Genomic DNA, 23183 nt, shown 5'->3' with positions numbered 1-23183 from the left:
ACAGGCAACAAATAGAGATACCTGTGTGGCAAGCAGACTTTTAAATTTATTGATTGGCCTAGAATACCGGAGGAGTGCATTTTAGAAAGCCAAGAGGGTGTGAATAGGGAAGTCCGTTGGCTTTGACAAAACCAACAGCGGCAACAGAAGCCTCCCCCGGACTGGACTTGAGAACCTCAGTGTGTGTCGAGCCACTTCGGTTGTTTCGTTGAAGGAAATGCTAGGAATGGAGCTACTGTGACAGCTGTGCCCACGTTTGTGAGGTTGGCTACCGCCTGCCCCACACTCACCGCGCTGAGCAGTGAGGCAGGCGGCTGGCTTGGCAAGCAGAGATCCTGTTTAAGAACAGAAGGATCTAGAATTGAGGTTATCAAATAAAAACTACTGGGGGAAAGGTATAAGGGCCAGAACACCAAGAGCATTAGGATCTAGCATTCAGTAATAAATACAGAGGATCCCCGCCCCCCTGCAGCGGCCTGGGTTGAAAGGGGCCCAGGTGGTTATGGCTGTGAGACAGATAAATAAATATGATACTGAGACATCATTTCCTCACCAAGAGCAGGAAGTGGAATCTCTGCCTATTTGATGTCAATCTATTAACGTGTCAGATACATTGTAAAAAATTATTACATGGTTTTGAAAAAGGAGACATGCAAGGAATGGTGGGGAGGGGGTGGGAATTAAAGGGAAGTGATTTTGTGAATGTTCGAGAACAGAAAAGGGGTAAGAAAGCACACAGGGAAGGTGTGTATTTAACTTAACTTTGTATTTGCCACACGTTTTCATTTAGGGCTGTGTCTGGTAAATGAACACATTTGATATCGCTCATAGATACAATACTGCCTAGAGCCTACGAGAAAGCCAGGGTGCTGAGTCCACTAAAGCTTCTGCCCACGGCATCTGCTTGGGGCGGGGGGAGGAATGAAGCGTGAAGAAGCACTATTTAGAGTGTGTCTCTACATACACTTTACAAACGCTAGCTGCTGCCTTCTGGGGTACTTCCTTTCCGATCAACGTCCATGTAGCTATCTTTTAAATTTCGGTGGCTTTTTAAAACTAACGGGACAGGATGAAAACAGTGCGCAGGATGAAAGCTAACGGACAGGATGAAACCACCTATTTGGTTTCGCGCATCTCCAGCCGGAAGCGCCAGTGCACTCTGTTATGGGTCTGTACCGACGACTCTCAGACAGGAGGCATAGTTCATGGGGGTGGAGGTTATGTATTTGACAGCCTTCTTTAATGCAAACATTTTTCTATAAAAAGGAGACTAGACAGAAGTCAGGGGCAAGCTGTGTTCTACCACTGCAGATAATGCTACTACTACTAACAATGTGTTTTTAATGCACAGTTCTCACAGAAATTTCATTTCATGAATACACTGGTAAGTACATGTTGCTGGGGCTTCCAAAATGTGGCGGATCCCACTGATGGCTCCAACTTGCGAGTGGGCTCAGTTCTGTAATTGGAATGAAAGGAATTTTAACACTATTTAGACAAAGACTCAAATGCAGTGTAAAGGGAAAGCTAGAGTTCCTTAGATGATTTTTTTAACTTAGAGACTTACTTGTAATAGGGGCACTTACACAAGATTTAGGATTGCTTTGTTAAAATAGCATGTATCTGTGTTCACCACTCCACTCCCCTTCAAAGTTTTTAGTAACAATTATTTCTAAAAACGCCTTTCCCTGGGCACTAGCCTTCTCGTAAAGCCAGACACCAAAACCCCATTTTTGTCAGCAACGCTCTATTTTGCCTGCTAATCTTTGGGGCCAAAGCCTTCTTACTACATTGAACTGCCTTGTAGGTTTCTGTAAAAAAGGCCTAATTGTTGCCCAACTGTATTTTTCTCCCAAGTCAAATTCTTCATGAGATAATTGCGTTAACTCCATCCTGAATGTCACTCTTACTTTAAAATTTGTATTTGCCTAAAAATCTGTCATTTGATGCTGAGCTTTTTGCATCAGTGACATCTTCATTGTTGCTTCTTCAGGGGGTGACTGCCTGTCTCCTACTTGGGCTCAGAGAGAAGGAAAAAATATCTCTGAAGCAGCAAACAACTAACATCCAGCACACGGGAGTGGGTTTACTTTTAAGACTTTTGTTAAGCAAAATTAAATGTGGATTTGGGAGATTATCTATACTGGCCCCGAAAGGAAGGTCAAAATGTACAGGGTGTGTGCTATCTGGGAAAACTAAAAAAAAAAAAAAAAGGGGGGGGGAGGAAGACAAGATGATAAACTGGCAACACTCATCAGCAACAAGCACAACCTGTTTTCTTCAAAATAAGGCCTTCGGTCAGAGTTGCAATATTATCTTTTAAAAAAAAGGAACGGCAAATGAAATAAAACAAAAGTCATCGTGTTTGGCTCTATTTTCAAAACAGCCTTGGCTTTCTCTAACATTCTATTAGTGTTCTAGGGGAAGTTGATCAAGAGTTGCACGAATTTGTGTCATTTTAAAATAGGTCAACGCTGTTCATGAAGGTAGCTCAAGACTTTCTGAGTGATACACAGTATATTTTAGGGGGTAGATACCAATCAATCAAAGCACGGCCTTTATCCCGTTACTTTTTGGTGTGTATTTCATGAGCGAAGGTGATCTGAAATCATTACCAGCTTGTCTCAGTGGAGGAACCTCCGCTAAGTGTTCACAGGGACGTGGGATTTAATAACAGAGTTTAAACACAGATATGGACTTGGAGTTCTGTGAGGGGTGGGTTTTTCTTTTTCCTACTGAGGAAAAATTACCTTCAAAGTTAAAACACAAACAACTTTGATTTGTCCAAAGTGTTGATGTTAAATCTCGTCAGGCCTTGGTAACAAGAAAATTATGGTGTGCACGAAAAGAAGGGAAAATAATCAATTTTAACCCCCAAGCAAGAATTGCTGATCTTTACCATTCAATGCCTAGGCGCCCAAGCCACCCCCTCCGCGCCTAGTTTTCCTGGCTTATTTCCCACTAGATGGGCACCAGGCTGGATCAGACGCTCGGGTCCACGCTGAGAAGGTCCTGCTTTGTGCCTGGGAATTTTGTTTGTTTTCACCAGAGGGCAATGATAGCTCAACTCATTTAAAAACCGAAAACTTTGGTGATGGGGTGGGGGTGGATTTGAGAGGTTATCACGTACATTGACATTAAATATTGCTAATTATTAAAAGGGACTGGCCTCCCGCCTCACGAAACGGCCTATGTTTCACTTTGAATTATTGCCTCCCTACTCCTCCATTAATCCTTCCTCTGGAGAAAAGGATGCATTTTACACTTCTAATGTGGTGTTGGGCCCAGTTAAACTGCACACTAAGAAACTGAGTACAGAATCAAAAAAAAATGCAGTTTATTATTGTAGATTATTCTTTCTCTTGATATAACCAGAATTGAAAATGAAAGGAAAGCACATAGGAACATCACGCGTAGTTGGTTAGTAACTCAAGGTATAAAACAATTTTGCACAGCAAAATATGTAAAAGAAAAGTAACTGACAAGATTTTTTTATATTTATTGTGGTAAGATTTACTTTTCATTTTTTTTAAAGACAGGATGTCAGTCCCTGAAAATAACATTTACTGATTATTGCCTTGAAAACTGTGGATTTTTTTAAGTTACAGAAAATCCAGTTCTGCACCACAATACAACTGTAAAAAAATCTGCATCATTTTAAAACTGTGCAGTAATGCCATTTTTATAACTGCATAAATTTTATTAGCGTTCTAAACAGTTTTGCAATTTTTTTGTATTATATGCTTGCAGGTTATATCTTAGTGCAATTCAATCCAAATACTTTAATTTTGAAAAAAACATACATTTTGAATGTAAAATACCCCTACAGTTATAAACAGGGGTGTTTCCCCTTTTAATACTTTGGTTTTCAATACAGTCAGTGGTATAGCAAAGACTACACATACCCAACTTATATTTAAGTTGCAAGCACATGCTGTATAAGCTACTTTTTAAACAGTCCCCTTGCAAACTCTACCCCCCTTAACATCACAACAGTAAACAATTTAGTGCATCAATCTTTTAAAAAATCTACAGCTAAACAGACCTAACTCTTTCAAATTTATCTATAACATTCCTTTATCTGTAGCATACATTTTAACTGGGCTAACAGATTATAAAAACTAGAATTAAATTATATACTAGAAACCCATAGCATTCCACATTTGACAATGACCAAAAGCCAAAAAAAAAAAAAGATAAAATAAAAAAAATAAAATAAAACAAACAAACAAAAAAAAAACCCAACGGGGCAGATTTCTTTTTCTTAAAAAATAAATTTTAGACTGCTTTCGGCAACAGCACAATTTGAGTCCCCAAAGTGAGGTGTCATCTTATTAAAAAGGAAACATTAAGAACCCTTTCATGTGTGCCATGTCAGATTTTTACCCCCTTCTGGCATCTTTGATAAGGAGTGCCTTCAGTGCATTTACAATGGGAAGCTGAAGTTCTGAGTAACTCAAAGCAGGTTTGGAGCAGATGCAAACTTTCATGGGAAGAAGGCTCTAGGGTTGCACGTTTTCATTCTGAACTCAAAGAAGTCATGAGGCAATAAAACAAAAGTATGAATGCCATGCCATACGTCTTCGAACGTCCATTTCCAAGCCAAAAGGAAAAAAAAAAGAAAAATAATTATACCGTACATGTCCAGCATGCAGGCTTTCTTTTATTAATATAATGTCTCTTTTCCATAAAGTCTTTGACACAGTTATAGTTCATTGTTGCTAAGAGAAAGTAGCAAGCATAATAATGCATGAGATGAGAATGAGTTTTTTAATGGCAGACTAAACTCTCAGCTTTGGCATCGTAAGGCCAAAACTCGCAAGTCATACCCAGAAGGTTGATGCAGGCTTGACTGTGGCAGGTTCATGAGGATTTTTCTCTATTTTAGCATAACAGTGCTAAAAAAAAAAACCCGATGGAACTCAGCACGCTGCAAGTCTCTAACATTTCACATTTTTTTTTCCTTTGCAAGCTCAATCTCACATGAAGAACTCAGGAGGAGAAAAAAAAACTTAAACTTTTTTTTCTTTTATCTCAGAGGAGATGAGTGGAGAGGGAGTGAGGGTGGAGGTTTGGTAAAAACGGTAACACAGCAAGCTCCAAAAATTAAAATGAAAAAAAAAAGTCCAAACAAAATGAAAACACACACAGAAAATGGAACACCAGCTCATGAACTGAAGAAGAAAAAGAAAAAAAATATGTAAATGATGCAGGCTTCAAAGGTGAGCATGAAGAACTCTGCAGAGATCTTTGAACATTGTGCAAGTGGGGGGGCGTTAAAAAAACAAGCTACCAAGTTATGGAGAATTTCAGATTGGCAATCCATGAGCCAGACATCCATTCCCTCCCCAATTTAAAAAACAGCCACCCCCCACCAACCAACTAGGAGCAGGGTTGTGTGTGTGCACGTGTGGGGGACAATTGGGGGGGGTGTGGAACTCGGTAGGGGAATGGGCAAGGTGGTGGTGAGCATGGCTCTGGAACTAGCAAGCCCACACCCGAGTGGGACCCCCACGGAGCACTTATCAAGGTGGCTAGCTGGGGTCGCGTGTCAGACTCACATGAAAAACTCGGGAGAGGACGGGTTGTCGCTGCTGGAGCCGTTTTCTCGGAAGCCGCTGCTCACCAACTTCTCGTATTTCTCCTTGTACGCGTCCCTCTCGCGCACGAGCCTGGAGATCTCCTGCTTGAGGTGGTCGACCTGCTGCAGCAGCTGGTTCTTCTCGGACTCCAGGACGTGTCTCTGCTGCACCCTCTTGAAGCGGCAGGACTGGGCATAGCCGCGGTTTTTCAGGGTCCGCCTCTTCTGCTTCAGCCGGATCACCTCCTCCTTGCTGACCCCGCGCAGCTGCCGGTTCAGCTCGCGCACGGACATGGTCACCAGCTGCTCGTCGGAGAAGCGGTCGTCGAAGTGCAGGCCTCCGGCGGTGTGGTGCGGGTGCAGGGTGCCCCCCGCCCCCGCCGCGCCCCCGCCGCCGCCGCCGCCACCTCCGCCGCCGCCCCCGGCGCTGGCCGGGCCCCCGCCGCCCGCGCCGCCCGCGCCAGCGGCAGAAGCGGACGCGCTGCCCGCGGCGCCCGGCGCGCCGGCCGTCGGGTGGTGGTGGTGGCCGGCGGGGTGGTGGTGGTGGTGGTGGTGGTAGTGCGGGCCCGCGCCGCTCTGCGCAGCGGCCGCGGCGATCACGGCGGACACCACGGCGGCAGCGGGGCCCATCTCTTCGCCGCTGCTGCCCAGGGAAGCGCCGGCGCCGGCCCCGGCTGCCGAGGCCAGCTGCTGCGCCCCGCGCGCATAGCCATCGAAGCCGCTCTGGAGCTGGTGACTGTTGCTGATGAGCGCCTCGACTGCGTCCTCTGGGCTGAAGCCCAGCGCCTCCGGGTTCAGCTGCTGCGGGTAGCCGGTCATCCAGTAGTAGTCTTCCAGGTGCGCCTTCTGCTCACTGCCCGAGCCCGGGCTGGGCGCCGAGAAGCTGGGAGAAGGCGGCACCGAGCTGCAAGGCGTGCTCATGGGGGTGGAGGACAGCGAGCCCCCGGCGATGAGACGGCCGCACTGGCTGATGATGCGGTCGGTCTCCACCGGTTCCTTTTTCACTTCAAACTTCATCAGATCGAAGTCATTAACATATTCCATGGCCAGGGGACTGGTGGGCAGGTCGGAGTTGCTCATTGCCAGTTCTGATGCCATTCTCCTGCCGCCGCCGCCGCCGCTCCGCCAGATGGGCTGCAGGAGAGGGGCCAGCGGGCTGTGCTGGGTGGCCAGCGGGTGAGCCAGCTTGCCGGGCTGGGGCGCTTCTAGCTAGCGCGGCGGTGGCTGGCCCGAAACCTCCGAGCGCGCACACACCCCCCCGCCCTTCCCGCGCCCCCCGCGTCCGCCCTCCCTCCCCCCTGCTCACGCCAATGTGCTCGCTCGCCCCGGCCCCTCCTCGCCTGCTCGCCTTCTTGCGCGCCGAGCCAGAGGCTTCAGGCTTGGGAAGGTCCTCCGCGGGTTGCGGCGGCGGCGGCGGCGGCGAAGCCGGTGGAGCCCGGCCCGGTGCGCGGCGTCCCCAGCTCGGCGCTCCGCTGCGCTCTTTGCATAAGGAGGGCTCGCCTAGCCGGCCGAGCTGCAGGCGGGGCGCGCGCGGCAGCAGCTCTGGGCTGTCGGCTCGGCTGGCGGCTGTCCGGGCGGCGCAGGCCTTGGCACGGGGGAGTTAACACTTCATGCTTCTCGCCTCCTCTTCTGCCTGACTCTTTTATTTATTTTTTTTCTTTCCTCTCTTTCTCCCTCGCGCGCTCTCTCCGTGCAAAGTGCAAGACAGAGGTGTAGTCGGCTGGAGGAAAGGGAGGGGGGAGTTTAGTTCTTTCTTGCTTTTTTAAAAAAAGCAAAATTGCGAAGTCCTGGGGAATAGCGAGGCAGGGAGCAAAAGGGGGGTGGCTGAGCCGAAGAGCAGCCGGAGCTACAGCTCGAAGATGAAAAAAGATTATAAAGCCTCTGATCCAGCAAGAAGAGTTTAAAGCAATTGCTGAGTTTTATAGCACTTGTGACGTCAGGCCCAGATAGGAAATTGACTGCTACTCCGGGCCAATGGGAAGCAGCGAGAGCGGCCGCGATTAGCATAATAGTATAGAAACAAGGAAACTTTTCCGAGCTGTCAATCAGGGCCCAATCAGCTGACTGTCAGCTGGGACGCACGGGCTTAACCCTTCCAACGCCGCTGTCTCCCGGGGAGAGGGCAAAACCAGGCGCAAAGTTTGGTGCAAGAGGGGAAAGAGTTTTCCAGAGGGCCTGCGGGAACTCGGGAGGATCGAGAGAAAGGTTTGCTTTACTTCGGAGTTCGACAGAGACTTGCCTTCCGGAGCCCCAACTGGCCCACCCTTCACTCTGCCTGACTGCCCTCCCCTGCCTGCCTCGGTGCCCCGGATTGTGAATTAGCCTGGCAGCCTTCCCTCCTCGTTCCACCTTCAGCACCCAGGTGCCTGCCTCGGGGACCTTCCTTTCCCCAGCCTGGCTGTGCCCGAAGCTCAAACTTGGCCCCAACTCTTTGTCCCTCTCCCGGTGCCTGCGCGCGGAGGTACAGGGGTCCCGACTGCACGCAGGACACTGCTCAGCTGCCCTGCGGCCAGGGTGATGCGGGGTCCGCGGAGCAAGTCCGTTTTAATCACCCTCTTTTATAGGAGGTGAAATAAGTTGTTCAGGGGCCATTACGCTCAGGGACAGACTGTTCGCAAACGTGGTGTACCCTAGGGGGTAGCGAACGCCTACGAGAGTTAACTCCGGGAAAGCTCAGAGTCAGGTCAGTCCCGCTCAGTCCTCTCGCTTCCGACTCCAGCTTGAGTTTGACCTTTGAGATTCATATTCGTTTCTCTCTCTCTCTCTCTCTCTCTCTCTCTCTCTCTTTCTCTTCTCTCCCCCCTCCTTCCCTCTCTCCTCCTTCCTTCCCTCTCTCCCCTCTTGTCCCCCTTCACTCACACACACATTCTTACACACACATTCGTACACATGCTCAACCACCCCTATGAAATCTGACCGCGGTTATCAGGGTCCGCGCGCCCTTTGCACTTTTACATTTCACTAGTTATCTTACACTCAATCGTGGCGAGGAACGAGGGGGAAAAACAACACCCCAGCCTTTGCAGCTCTCCGCGAAGGGTTAAATTTTAAACCGCGGTTTCTCGGACAAGCCCGGAAACCCAGAGTGGGGGTGGGGTGGGGAACTGCTTCTCCCCCTCCCCGTTGCAGATGCTAATAACTGTTCAATGTTCTAGATCGATTCTTTTAAAGCTTATGCAAAAAGAAAAAGGAAAGAGAAGAAAAAGAACTAACAACTCTGTTTCTAAGATTTTAAAGCGATAGGCAAGTCGGAGACACTGAGATTTATTTGGGGGAAAGCAAGAGCGCTAGCGGACCCGGCGTTTGGAAGACCAGCCTGCCTGCTTGCTTGGATGTTGGAACTGTTGATTCCTCCAATTAATGAAATGCATTTAGTGTTAGTAATATACACACTTTTACTGTCTGGGTGGGGGAGACGTTAGGAGGGTGCATTAAAAAAAAAATTCTGAAAAGCCTGCAAAAGGATGGAAGAGTGAAAACTATTGTTGGACCGAGTTGGTTTTTACCTCAACAGCGCCACCTTTCGGCAAAGGTCAGTTGAAATTGATCCGTGTCCAGTTTTGTTGATGAAGTGAAAAGAAACTGGTTTCCCAAAATGGGAGGAAACAGGCACAGAAAGTTAGTATGACTGTGGTGGGAGAACCCAGCCTTGTAAGAAAGGGGCTGAAGATAGTGGGGGCAGATGTGAGAGTCATTTCCCCCCCACTGTGCCCCTTGATTGTCGATCAAAGGGCCAGGGGACATAGAAGCCTTCGGAGTGTAATTCTGGCTGAGCGACTTTTAGCAAGTGGACCCCCGTAACAGGGCCGCAAACCCTTTAAAAGTGCCAGGATGGATTTCCGGCGGGCTTTATGGCAATATCAATAGAATTAAAGTTACTTGTAATTCAGTGATAAATGAGATACCTCTCGTAAGTAAGATTAAGTGCAGTGCTATAAAGTTGTTTATCTGAAAAGTAATTCTCAGAAAACCTGACTTCTGACACTTAGTCATATATTAAGCCCGCCTCTTGAACGTTGCACTTGAGACGCTCTCACCCACCCAGCAGCATACTTTACTGTTTATAACCAAAACTTAGGTGTCGCTCACTGGCTTTAAACACCAGATTAGACTTGTGTTCATTTCTCTGATGCTAGCGACCTTCAGTGTCAGCAGACCCTGAGTGCTTAAAGAGATACCCCGCCGCCACCTCCCCCCCGAAAGAGGTTTGTAGGCACATTATAATCCTAAAAAGCTAGTGCTGTTTGTATTTTCTAGAAAAAGACCTTTTCTTTTCATCATTACTGCAGCGAATCTGTTTGTAAGGGTAGTTTGGTTTTATGGAAATGCTTTGTAGGGATGGAGTGAAGTATGTCTATTACCAGTTTGGAGAAGAAAGATTGATGGCTATGTCAATATTTAGGCAACCGAACAGAATTCCTTTGCTTTCCACCTCTTAAACAATATTTCACTTACTAATGAAGTTAAGGGATTATAGCTTATTTATTCAGAGGAAAATCTTGAACTATGTAAACATATTATGTCATTTAGCATTGTTCACAGTAGTAGTTTTCTGGGCTCTTTAAAAATCATTAGCCACAAATGTCTGAAGTTTATAATTTTTCATGTAAAACACAAATTTAAATGCAGTTAGGAGGAATTGATTCTTTTTTTGTTTATGATAACTGTTTTTTATCCTTTTGTATCACTTTTTTGTTAAAAGCTGTAAGAGATGTTATTTGCCTCTCATGAAAGTATTTTTGGCCAGGCACACTGAAACTTCTGGATTCATAAACAACATTTATAAACAAAGTTTGCTCCTGATGAAGACCATGCGATAGCAGTTCATGGCCATGCACCTAATTATTGCAATTATATATCATTTCTAGACGTTAAATGCCCATGTTTGGGCAGTAAATGTATTATTATCTGCACATTTTTCGTGGTTTATTTTTGTACATTGCTGTCAAGTCATGGTATTTTTCCTCCTCTTATTGCAGAGTATTTTACAGTCTCCTCATTTTTCTCAGGAAAAAAAAGAAGAAAAGCGAGGGTCAGAATTATTTTTTAGATGTGTAGTAGGGGTACTCTCAGGCTTATCACTTAATTCTCATTTTTGTCCTTTTTACTTTATTATTTACTGATTCACAGGGGTGTCTAAACATTTACAGTTCTCTGTGAGTGGAGTTTCTTTCCCAACAATTGAGCTCTCTCATTTTAATTAGCACTATTCAGGTTTTTGATTCTGTACAATTACAGCCGGCCACATTTCCCGACTTCGTTGCTCACATTGTTTGTTTCACTTCTCCCCAAGCCCAGCTAATCCAAATATGACAGGAGCCGTGTTTCCTGCTGCTTAATATCCCCTTAGTATATATATATATGCTGGTAATCTTCATAGAACAATACGGAGTGATTCCGAAACCGTGCATTTGTCATTATTGACCAATTCCAACCAGTGGCATTAAAGTTTCTGAAAGCCGTGAATATTTATAGAAGAATTTTGGGAGGGAGGAGGGCATGAGTCGAATCATGTAGATGATTGCGAAATAGTCACATCCAAAACACAGTTGTAGATTCATGTCAGTACATACGCAACTATATGCAAAAAGAAGAAAGATCCTGTTCAGATCCAGATCACAATGATTGAAAGCTAAGAAACAATGTATGTTTTTCCTAATGGCGAGTTACCCTGCTCAAGTATGTGAGGCTGGAATCAGACATAGATAACCTAAAAAAGAACAAAACGCATCAAGTGTGCTGGCTGCGCCCTTTGCTTCTCCAGAGGCTGCTTTGTAGGTACAGAGCTAGCCAGAGTCCACCAAATTCCACTGTGAGACCGACTAAAGGGATTTGAGAGAAGTAACTGAACGAAAAGGCACAGACTGGTTTTAGGTTGGATGTTAGATACAGCCTTTTAACAGTCTTTAGTTAGCAGGGTAAGTAAATCACAAATCCTTGTTAGCAGATTCATGGAAGAAAATTAATGGAATCAGATGAGATAATCTGATAAGGGCAGACTTGCTGGGGAAACAGTCTTGCCTCATATTGAAGAATGTGAAACAACAGTCTGATTACCAGGAGTCGTTATGAATAGGTGAATTATGCGCTAAATAATAAGCAGAGTAATTCAGCATTTATTAATTCTTTTCTCCTTAAGCGATTCACAGTTGTAAGTTAAAGCCACTCTCTCTTTGAAGACACATCTTTTATAATTTTTATTGGAGGTAATTTATTATTTGCATTACCTGTATTTACCTCATCATGGAACATTTTGCATTCAAATTTATGTAATGCATTATGCTTGAGAATATATTTCTACCTGATTAGCATAAATAGTCACTTACCTCATGAATTACTAACAAAGTTTATCTTAAAATATAGGTCTTTTTATTAAGTGGAACACAAACATATGTACAATAAATTCTGATTTTCTGGTGCCGTTAAAGAACAACTCGCATTTGGATTCAGCAAAATGAGGCTGTAAGGGTGGGGGGTAAGCTACAGAAGGAGGCGATATTCAGGCAAGTGAAGTTGGTAGGTTTCTTTCAAGGGGCTATTATTTAGAGGGGGTGCCTGCCTGGGGTGGGCTGGGGGCAAAGTGCTGTAAAAGGGCCTGGGCTCTCCCTACACTGTTTAGATTGCTTACTGGCTGATCTCGAGGTGGACTGCATGTTCTGAAAATGCCTGCAACTCATCTCCTATACTTTTGTGGAGGACCATGATAGCAAGTACATCTCATGGACAGAGTGTGGGTTTGCTTATTTTAGGTCGAGTTTGTTTGTTTGTTTGTGTCTCCCTAGAGTTCCACCAGAGAACACAATACACATTGTTTGTTTTGCACAAGAGATGTGAAAAACCCAGATGTTTTCTCAAGTGAGAATTCCCGGGCAGGTCTCCCAAAACGTCGTGGTCCGTTCCCTTACCGTTCTTCACCTGAAAGACACCCAATCTTTCCAGCAGGCAGGAGGCGATTAATAGTTTTATGCAAACATGAACATTTGCATGCAAGGACTTTTATTGGTTTTAGGGCAACAGACAGAAAAACAAAAGGACAAGCCTCTTTGCCCACTCAGGCCATTCCAAATTAGCAGGTCCCCAAGCTGCCTTTTTTCTCTAGTTCTGGTTTCAATGCATAGCCCTCCCCTTAGGGGCTGCTTCAATTAGGGACTGCCTGTGATTCACTCCTCCATTGTCATCCCGTTTGGTCTTATTCACAACTGACACCCATGAGGGAATTTGTCTGAAAGCATTCAACCCTTCACACAATCTTACTGGGATGAAATCACAACTGATTTTTTTAAAGGCACTAATGAAAAGAGGGACCTGATATTGGGACAGTGTTTATTAGGCTGCTTCTTTTATACCTGGAAACTCGGAGGATGAGTTGTCGGTGGTGCTAGGTCTGAAAGGTTGGGTCACTCTCCTGCCCCTGGGGATGGGGTGACTCACAGGACCTGTTCCGGAGGCATTTAGCAGCCATTCAACCTGGGAAATGGAAGCTGGAGTTTTTAGAAAACACAGACTAAACTTAACTGCTTGTGTGATTACCAGGGGGAGTGTGTTGATGCAGGTGATTGCTGAACTGGTGAGCTTCTGAATGAGGTTGGCCGGGGCCTGAGGGAAGGGACCCCTTGTGGCTCTGTTTTAGATCTCGGTTCTTGGTTGCATCATGGGTTTTGCTGAGCTTTCTCACGTGGCTGTTCTCTCCGTTGAACACACCCAAGTGCCCAGGGACACTCTCCCAGCATCATGCTTCACGATAGTGCTCCTGATCGGACAGAGAACAGAGAATTGGGCTAAATAACCCTCCTCACATTGAAGCTTAAAGTCGCATCTATAGACCTTTTGCTGGTGTTTTTATTTAGTTATTTTAAAGCAGCGCTGCATGCAATCTGTTAAATACATACATTTGAATAAGACAGAAATAAGAAGATATCAAACAAAAGAACTACTATGTCGCATCTGCACCCTGATTGAATCCCTGTCTCAGGTGTTACCATTTGTAATAACTGAGGCCTATGTATATATATCTTTTACAGAATGGAACCATGATATACATACAGTTCTTTAACTGGGGTTTCCTACAAAACATGTATCTACCTAAACCGCAAAAAGTGGCTTGAAGCACCCCTCTTTGTGTTGGCAAAATTCATGTAATAGACTCTCAGACTGGGGTGGGTGGGGAGTTTAGAGATCTGGCCTTAAACCACTCCTACCAATCAATGATCAGAATCTTTTTACATTCTGGCACAGGAGTGAACAGCATGCAGGATCAGTTTTACTAGGCCCAGCAGACACGGTGCCTAGGACCCATGAGACTGTTTGGAGCCCAGGAAAACATGTAAGTTTCTTCTAAAATCAGAGGGAAAGAAATGAATATAATGTTGTATGGATTATATCTGTCATTTTACCAACATAGTTATATAATTAAATTTTTATGGAAGAAGGGGACCACAGAAACTGAAATGACTAGTACCCACATAAGTCCAAGTGTGGTCCCCACAGCATGCACTTGATTGCCTCCAGTGACAGGGTGCTCACTACCTATCAACTTTACCTTACATCCTCTCCATCTATTTTCCTGCAGTTCTTGAGGTTGTCAGAAAATCTTACTGTTTGTTTGTTTGTCTAGTACGAAGTTGTATCCCCATCTTCTGTACACAAGTCCTAATTTCATACACTCATGAGGCCAGGTATAATGAGTCTGGATATCCCTCATGCTCTCTAAGGAGTAGAAGGCAACCAAGGTGATGACACCTCCCTGCCTTTGGTGTTCCATTCTAAACATAGTCAGTGCCTTTAGCATTCCACTTGTGCCTGAATTTTAAGTACCCCTGTATCCAGGCACCTGACTCCCAGGTGGTCCCACCTAGCTATTGTCCTCCTTGGAGGGTTCAGGTCCTAGAACTGAACCCAGATCGCCAGGTGTGAGCCCCTCATCACAGAGAAACTGCCAGCCTCCGCCTCCCAGAGCCACGGTCTGTCTGCTGCACCTGCAGGCCATAATCGCGCCAGCCTCTCGGCAGACACATAACACCGGTGACTCATCATGTGCGACCTCAGGTCTTTTCTTCTCACATTTCCCCATCTTCTCTTTGTGTGCCCATCCGTTTGAACCCAAGCACAGAAATGCACACCACGCCCAGTAGGCTTCTCATTAGGTTCAGCCTGTTCCCTGCTTCTCTGAATCTCTATGGATCTAGAAAGTGCCATCGACTGGTTTTAATCTGCTTCCCAGCTTTGTGTCAGCTGCAAATGAAATTGATGTGTGTGTGCGTTTTTTTAAGTGTCTTAACTTCTCTGAAGCAGGTCCCTCACCTGCAAAATCGGATACAGTTGGGATCAGAGATTGTGCCTGTTGTGTGAAGCCATGGAGGAGCTTCGTGAATGGTTGGTTGCTCTTTGAATTTCCTACCACCTCCCTGAGTTGTTGGTAAGAGCATTGGAAGGGACGAAGCCTCTGGCACTTCAGTAGAGACTGCCCTTCCCAACCCTAATCATTACACAAAATGACCTCCCCGATTATTCAAGTCTCCCCGTGGACCTTTTAAATTAAAATGGTCTTATAACATCTCTAATAATCGGGGGAATGCATAGCAAAGCCATGATAAGATATCACTTCGCACCTGTAACGGCTGTTATCAAAAAGACAAAAGATAAGCGTTGGTGAGGATGTGGCACAAAGGGAAGCCGTGCACACTGGTGGTGAGAGTGTACGTTGGTGCGGCCACTGTGGAAAACAGTATGAAGCTTTCTCAAAAGCTAAAAACAGAACTACCGTATGGTCCAGAACCCCCACGTCTGGTGTCCATTCAGAGGAGGTGAACCCAGGACCTGGAAGAGCTCCTGCAGAATTCACTGCAGCAGTGTGCACAGTGGCCCGAGTCTGAGTTGCCACCCTCAGGGAGTGTGTGGTGAAGAAAACATGATGCGATAACCACTGTGGGACATGACGCAGCCTTAGAAAATAAGGAAATCCTGGCCTTCGTGACCACCTGGGTGAACCCGAAGGATATTATGCCAAGCGAGATAAGCCAGACACAGAAAGACTGATACTGTACGACCTCACTTATGTGTGGAATCTAAAACAAGTCACATTGATAGAAGCAGAGAGTAGAATGGTGGTTGTCAGGGGCTGAGGGTGAGGGAAATGGGGAGGTGCTGGTCAAAGGTACAGACTTTCAGTTACGCAGGGTGAGTAAGTTCTAGAGTCTCAATGTATAGCGCAGTGATGACAGAGTACAGTTACCAGAGCGTTGGATCCTTGAACTTTGCTAAGAGGGTAGCTCTTGTGTTCTTGCTACACACACACACACACACACACACACACACAGGAAATAGTAACTATGTGAGGTAATGTATATTTTAAATAATTTAAGGTAATCAGTTCACAAAGTATACATACAGCAAAACATTACATTGTGCACCTTAAATATATATAATTTCTATTTGTCAATTATACTCCAATAAAGCTGAAAAAAACTGAATTGGCCTATTTGGTAATTGGGGTAATTTGAAACTAAATTACCCCATCTGAATGTCGTCCACATATCCTTCTAATTAATTCTAAAATAACTTTACTTTCCTATGGTGTAGACAAAGCTCTCTGTCGAAGAGGGCAGATTAGTTAATTCTCTGGTGTGTCGCCCATCCTGATCTTCACAAAACTTTGACCTGTCAGAAATGTGCAGGAGTTGTCTAACGTTGGGACCTCGGAGACTAGTAAAAAATAGCTGGAACCTAGAAAAACTATGCAGACGAGCTCTGTTTACGTTCAAAGCATCTCTGAGATCTGTTCTTTCACCCTGGTTTTTGTTGTTGCTGTTGTGTACGTTGCCGGTTTCTCTGTCATTCCTGATGCCAGTTTTGAAGCTGGGAGGCGCCGAGCTGGTTTCTTGAACAGAAATTTCACAGTTTCCAGTGACCACCTTTGAGCTGCAACAGGTTCCCCCTGGTCTCTCGAATGGCTTTTGCAGGAGCTGTCTTCATGGCTCTCATCTCAACCCCTGTCAGAGCTGCCTGGGAGTGAGAGCAGCAAGGAGCCTGTGAGGTATTTATGACCTGCCAGCTCTGGTCCTGCCTAAGGCCTTGGTGCTGACTGGCTCTGGAGGAATGACGGAGACTCTTCAGACAAGTGTCACTGACTGTGGACTCCAGGCTTCATGAGGAGCTGGTCAGGGACAAATGATGTGGGTGCTGGCAGGTCAGGGTGGGGGGAAGGAGGGCCCTCCTGAAGACAGGCTATTCATTCACCCTGTGACCTCAGCAAAATGCTTCACTGTCTTCCTCTAACTCATCCCCCCCGCCCCCAGGCTGCAAAGGGACTAAACTGCATGAGGATGTTTAAAAAAAAAAACCTCTGAATTGCACGGAGGGAATGTTTTCATCCCTGGAGGTTCAATGGAGGTAGGCAAACAGGGACCTGACACCCGTCCACCAGACGAAGCTGAGGAGCTGGCTGTTGTAGAACACTGCTGGGGCAGCATGATAAAGTCGGACGCCTTTGGGGGCGGAGTAGCAGGGCCACACCCTCCCTCATCTCCAAGCCACAGGGGGCTGTGGTTTCAGAGCCTCTGGTGGCAGAGCAATGAGAGCGGAAAGCATGGATTTCTGAGGGTCACCAGGCAGGCAAGGAGACAGATTCAGGAGATGCTGTACTTTGGTACCAGGCCGGCAAGTGTGTGAATGCTTCTCCATCCCAGGAGTGAAATGTGGGCTAGTCAGTTGACCAAGCTGGGCCTCAGTGTCCTCCTCCATCAAAGGTCAAGAGGTTTTTTTGTGGTCACAACGGGCATGTGCATTGGTGCTTGGCACATGTCACCCTGGTGGGTGCTCAAACGGAAGAAATCTATTGGCCTGTGCCAACATCTGTGTTGATATTCTTCTCATACATTAATGATTCTAGTGCATAGGAGGGACTCAGGAAATCTTTTCTTTTCTTCTGTGTTTAATGCTTTTGACTTACAGTGACTCTGAACCTTGAGTAGATCGTTTTTTCTCCCCTGAGCTTTGCAGAATTTGCTCACCTGGAACTCCACTCCTCTGCATCTTCCCTGCCTCTGTCCTATCTCCTGACTGCTTCCTACTCTTCTTCAGGTCTTGGATTTTTCTCTCAAAGGGCTTACCTGAGTGCTTGTGCCCACTGGCTCCGAAGCCCGCTAGGTGTCCAGTCTCTGCACTCACTGCCCTAAAGTCCCCCTGGCACCACATTAGTTCCCCACTGACCCTGTGTGAAGCCAAAATGACACCTCTCATTGCTCCATCTCCTTCGCTCACTGCAGTGCTTGGCATACAGCAGGTACTCCATAAGTGTTCATTAAATGAAAGTGACTAAACACACGCTGAGATTGCCACCTCATTTTTGAAGTAATAACCCACACAGAATGTGCTGCCAAATGTCCCAGAAAACGTGACTTCGACAGGGACAGCGTGTCTGGTTTCCGTGTCGCAACAAGACAGTCTTACCCTTACCTCTCCCTAGTCCAACGGGCCCATCCCTCAATTACCAGGATGCTTATCTTGTTCACTAATTAGCCTATATCTTCCCCAGATGCAGCTGGGTGGAAAACGTGGTTCAGACGTTTGGGACCAGAAACCAAAGTGGAAATCAGTACCTCTTGCTGGGATGAAATTCTGGCTGAATGAAGGGATGCAGTGAAATATCTGGGTAGGAAAGGTGCATGGTTCCTCTCCCAGCACCAGCTGCCGCCGCCAGAGACGGCCCTTTTCAGCCTTGAGTCACAGCTGCTTCCAGGCACATGGACACTATTTTGTAATCATCAAATAATATGCTGGCCCATCCCCGTGTTCACATGCCCAAATCGTGCTCATCTCCAAGGCGCAGCTCACGTGCAAGGCTGCACAAGAAGTGCAGCACAGGGACTGGCCTCTAATAAGCATTTAGCAAAGGCTCGTTGTTGATGCAATGCCACCGCCTCCCAGAAGCCTCACTGGCTCCTGCCTTTCATTTGCAGATCCCCACAGGGATGGACAAATGGACAAGTAGAGATACACTGTTTCAGCCCTGGCTGGTGTGGCTCAGGTGGTTGGAGCATCGTACAATTAACTGAACAGTCGTGGGTTCAATCCTGGTCAGGGCACATGCCTAGGTTACAGGTTCAGTCCCCACTCAGGGCACGTGTGAGAAGCAACCAACTGATATTTCTCTACCTCTCTCCCTCCCCTTGTCTCGGAAATCAATAAGCATGTTCTTGGGTGAGGATAAAAAAATAAGGAAAAAAAATTAAAAGAGCCATATTTTAAAAAAAGATATACTATCCTAACTATAAAGTAATGTAATGTGGTTGACTGTAGTATAGTGTAATATAATATAATATAACATAAGATAATATAACAGCACTGTATATCATACCATACTGTATCATATCACGTGGCAGGCTTTGGGAAGGGCAGCCCCGCTTTGTATCCATCTCGAGAACAACCGTCCCCAGTGTGGAGCCTCAGAGGTGTTTGGTGAGGATGGGCAGCGGACCAAATGAATCATTTTACCTGTGCGGTATGACGCCTTTCATCTAAAAATCCTGTTTCTGCCATGGCGATGTCATCACTATTACAGTCCTATACTTGTCTCAGTCACACAAGAAGAACACGTGACTAAAAGGACAAGACCGGAGACAGATCAAGTGAGCTGAACTCTGTAGACCTGCAGCTCCCTGGCTGCCAGTGGCGGTGGGCGCCCACAGGTGTCGGGCTGAACCTGCTCACCTTAGACTGTCCACCCGGCACTCTCGGTGGAACCCACCGAGGAAGTCGGTTTTACGGGTGGGTGGAAAAGGCGTGAGATGGCGAATGCGGCTGATGCAGAGCTTTCCTAGCTTCATCTTTTCCTTTTCTTTAAAAAAAAGTCTATTTTCTCAAATGTCTGTGGCCATCCCTAAATTGGCATTGGCTGCACACAGACATGCATGGGTCCGTTTGCAGGTTGGTGTTGCGTGTTGAAGTGCGTGGGATGTGCTGAGAAATGAAGACTTTGTGTCTTGTGCAACCAGGAGCCTGTCTCCTCTCCTGACCTCACAGCACACACAGGAAGGCCAATAAAAACCCTCGGGTTTCCTCCCTCAGGTCCTCCTCCCACCTTACAGCCTCATGTTGTTGGTGCGAGACACTTAATCAAAGCACAAACAACTCCAATAATGCCCCTGAAATTATGTTCACATCTGCAATCAGAATTGCTAATATTTCGCCTCCCTCTACCATCCTGGTATCATCTGATTTCAGGTCCCTTGTGGTGACTAAGAGTCTTGTCATTAATATAACACCCACCAACTTCATTGAAATTTACTGTCAGAAAGGTCTGTTTCCAGAAACTCCCTGAGCCGAATGTAGCTGCTGTGCTGGTCCCTGTTGGCCACTGCACAAGTCTGTGTGTTTTCTTGGTAGTGGAATCACTTCCCAAATGTGGACACCGACATGAGATATCCATATTTACGTGACAGGGAGGTAAGGCTTGGCTTAAAGCTACCTGCTGGCAGAATTCAGCTTCTAGAAGCTAGCACTCTATTGCCCACATTCTTACCTTTTCAACAACACTGGTGCGATTTAGTAGTGATGTAATAAGAAGGGTGATGATAATAACAATAATGAGCAGAATAATAAAGCTACCAGTGCACAGGGAATACTGGTGAGAGACAAACCATGCAAACCCATGAAGAAGCAGTAACTCAAATCCGGAATATGGAAAAGTCTGTGAGACACGTGTTCTAGTTTCTTGTACAATTAAATAACCTGGAAAAGGCGGGGGTGGGGGAGGACTATTGCGATGAGAACAGACGGTCGTCTAGGAGGTGGCTCAGAGCAGCAGACCAGCGAGAGAGCGGACTGGAGGGAGAAGCAGGGGCACGCGCTGCCCACACTGCGTTTCCTCCCCCACGCCTCCCCTTCCGCCCTGGCTGACTCTCACCTGTGAGACCCCCTTCCTGGGGAGGCCTTCTCTGACTGGCCCTCCTCATCCAGGAGGGGTGATGTATTTCCACTCTCTGCCCCAAGGGCCCCCTGGCATATGACTTATGAGACTGAACATTGCAATTACACATCTTTTTAATTAAAAAAATGGAGGTAATTGTAAATCCACACGCAGTTAAAAGGAATAATACACAATGTTATTTACCGCACATGCGGATTCCTCGGACCACCACCACCGCCAGCGAGAGACAGAACATTTCTGTCACAAACAGTCCCTCCTGCAGGCTTTTTAATGGCCTTTCTCTTATCTGTTTCCCTCATCGTTCCGTGAGTACCACGGGCCAGGGGTCTTAGGTTTAATCTCGGTGTCCTGGTTTGTGCTAACTCCAACCGGCACGTGGCTTTTAGGGGGTCCCACGTGACCTCCGTGGAATAGATGCAAATTCTATGACAGTAATAGAGTAGAGAATTAGGAAGGCTTTGGGAAAGAGGGAGGGAAAACGTCGGAAGTAGCAACGTACTAAAGAGATACAATGTATCAGACCTTTTCTTTCATAGAGGATTGTGAAGATCTCAGGGGTAACTGCCTTCAACGATCACCTGTTCAGGTGATAACGAAGAGAGACTTGCAGCAGGGGAGGGATGGATTTCTCTGTGAAATGAAGCATGAACACCAGACTTTTACTTTCTGGTTCTAATTTGCTTCCTTTGGCATCATCTTTCCATGAATATGGGGGCTTTGAGTTTAATGCACTAGAAAATTATGGACTGGGGACATGTTAGGCCTGGTGGGCAAGCAATCTGAGCAAGGAATGGGAGGCACCTGGCACGAGTCTCAGGATTTATCTCCTCTAGACCATCTCAGGACAGACTTGGCAGAGGGCAAGTTTTCTGTCACTGGGCTTAGCCCAACTCTTGTATTTCGTCTTGCTAGTGGAAGAATTTTCAGAAAATGTCTTGGAGTAGCAGGGACCCTTTAGATGATCCCCAACTACCTAGTCATATGCCTCATTGATGCAAGAAGTCACCTGTGAGACTCCTGACTTGCTAGGTTCCGTTGAATGAACAGGTGTCAAAGCAGGCCAAGCCCAGGACTTGAGAGCACAGTGGCCAGTTGACCCGTCATTGAGATCATTAAGTGTCAGGTCTTCACGTAAGGGAAAGGCTTGTTGTATGTCAGGCTTTGCACTAGTTGTGTAGATAAAGGGATAAAGAAATCCTGTCACTCATCCATACATCATCCCATCTGCCTGCTCGCCCATTCATCCGCCCATCCGCCCATCCACCCATCCATCCATCCATTTTTAGGTCCAGAGTACAAAACTTGTTTAGTAGCCCCAGGGAACATGGGAAAGGTCACTGAGCCAGCAGCAGTCTTTTGAGTTGGTCTGCAATGTCTTCTAGACACAAACATATCTTGGCCTCTTAGACACAACAAGAACACTGACCCCTCAGAATTTATGCGGAAGAGCTTATCGGTGACAAAAAGAACCAATGTTGTTTTCCTCCTGCTTTAAGTAGGAAATAAACTTGAGCAGCTGAACAGAAAAGGAAACTAGTGTTGTGGATATGTTCCGCACACCCTACTCCCAGTACTTAATATGTTCTACGTTTTGGTTTCCCAGAAGTGAAAACCTCATGGCATATTATTATTTTTTCCCCACTGGTATCCGTTCACCTCTCCAGAGGAATCCACTGTCCATGGAATGCACTGTGATGATTTCGTTTCACCAGGGGAAGAACAAGAACCTCCTCACACCCTCAGTAAAGCCTTCACCAGGTCCCCCCGTGATGGAGCACACCTCACAGCCAGAAGTCCACGTCAGGGGGCCCCTTCTCATTGGTCTCCCCATCGTGAAGGCCAACTGATTTGGATGGATTTGAATATTCTCTTGAAGGTTTAAAGGTGTGTGTCCTTGAACCCAGTTTATGGGCCCAGGCGCTCCCCTGAGACAACAGAGGGTAGGTACCGGATGATGAAAGCTCCCATCATTCTGCACTGTGCTGATCTTCTCCAGCTCTCAGAATTAAAATATAACTGGCTGGTCACCTAACTTATTCAAATACTGTGATATATTCTCATGGCAAGCGCCCTTATGGCAAATTCTTGTCTATACAGATTTTGCACAAATCTTTACATTATGCTGCTGGAAGCTGGACAGAGAAGAGGCACAGTGAGCCAATAAAGGGGAAGGAGAAAAGATACAGGGAAAATAAAGCCAGGACTTAAAACTGTGCCCTCGCTGGTGTCTTAGAGGAGTAGAGGCACTATGACGGGTCCGAGAAAGGAATGTAACCGGATCAGGGCACCATGGTGTTTTCAAGTTCACTGGAATGAAGTTGGTACAGCCACCTCTCTTTACATGACTTATGAGGTTAAGAGAACTATTACTGACAGCATGTTCAGAGACAGGACTTGGGAGTCGACACTTACATCTTGTCTTAACAAACCCTGATGGATGGGATGCTCGGATTGTTTGGGAGAGTCATTTTGGCTCTCGAGGCTTTGTTTCTTCTCTCTAAAATGTGGGAGCTGTGTCAAAGGACCACAGAACTGCCATCCTCCAAGTCCACACATCTGTACGTGTAGCCATGTTTTTCAAAGCTACTTCTGTTTCAAAGCACGTGGCTATGTCCCCGCCCAGTGCCTGGGCGTGGTAGCCAGAAGCGACACCTGCTTTCCATCTTATTTCATCTT

The 23183-nt window shown here is 46.3% G+C and overlaps 1 protein-coding gene and 1 long non-coding RNA gene across 7 annotated transcripts; one reads left to right on the top strand and one right to left on the bottom strand.

Moving 5' to 3' along the window:
* Nucleotides 1-747: 747 nt before the first annotated feature.
* MAF (MAF bZIP transcription factor) lies at nt 748-6884 on the bottom strand. 2 transcript variants are annotated; one of them, XM_053666666.1, is made up of 2 exons: nt 5562-6884; nt 748-1459 (listed from the first exon to the last, which is right to left on the bottom strand). In XM_053666666.1, exons 1-2 carry the CDS (start codon nt 6677-6679, stop codon nt 1366-1368), a joined length of 1212 nt encoding a protein of 403 aa, XP_053522641.1. In that variant the 5' UTR covers nt 6680-6884; the 3' UTR covers nt 748-1365. The 2 variants fall into 2 exon arrangements, with proteins under 2 accessions (XP_053522641.1, XP_053522642.1); XM_053666667.1 differs by lacking the exon at nt 748-1459 and adding an exon at nt 3485-5174.
* Nucleotides 6885-7580: 696 nt separating this feature from the next.
* On the top strand, nt 7581-21748 carry LOC119048908 (uncharacterized). 5 transcript variants are annotated; one of them, XR_008391895.1, is made up of 4 exons: nt 7581-9113; nt 13817-13904; nt 14873-14953; nt 18114-21748. It is a non-coding gene; the product is annotated as an uncharacterized LOC119048908 (long non-coding RNA). The 5 variants fall into 5 exon arrangements; XR_008391896.1 differs by having other exon boundaries at nt 14873-14996; XR_008391898.1 differs by lacking the exon at nt 18114-21748 and having other exon boundaries at nt 7581-8264; nt 8737-9113; nt 14873-16529.
* Nucleotides 21749-23183: the final 1435 nt, after the last annotated feature.

The sequence above is a fragment of the Artibeus jamaicensis genome, unplaced genomic scaffold (genome assembly GCF_021234435.1).
Source record: "Artibeus jamaicensis isolate MK-2021 breed Jamaican fruit bat unplaced genomic scaffold, CSHL_Jam_final contig_464, whole genome shotgun sequence".
In the NCBI taxonomy this organism is placed as follows: Eukaryota; Metazoa; Chordata; class Mammalia; order Chiroptera; family Phyllostomidae; genus Artibeus; species Artibeus jamaicensis.
This window is presented reverse-complemented; position numbering and strand designations above follow the sequence as displayed.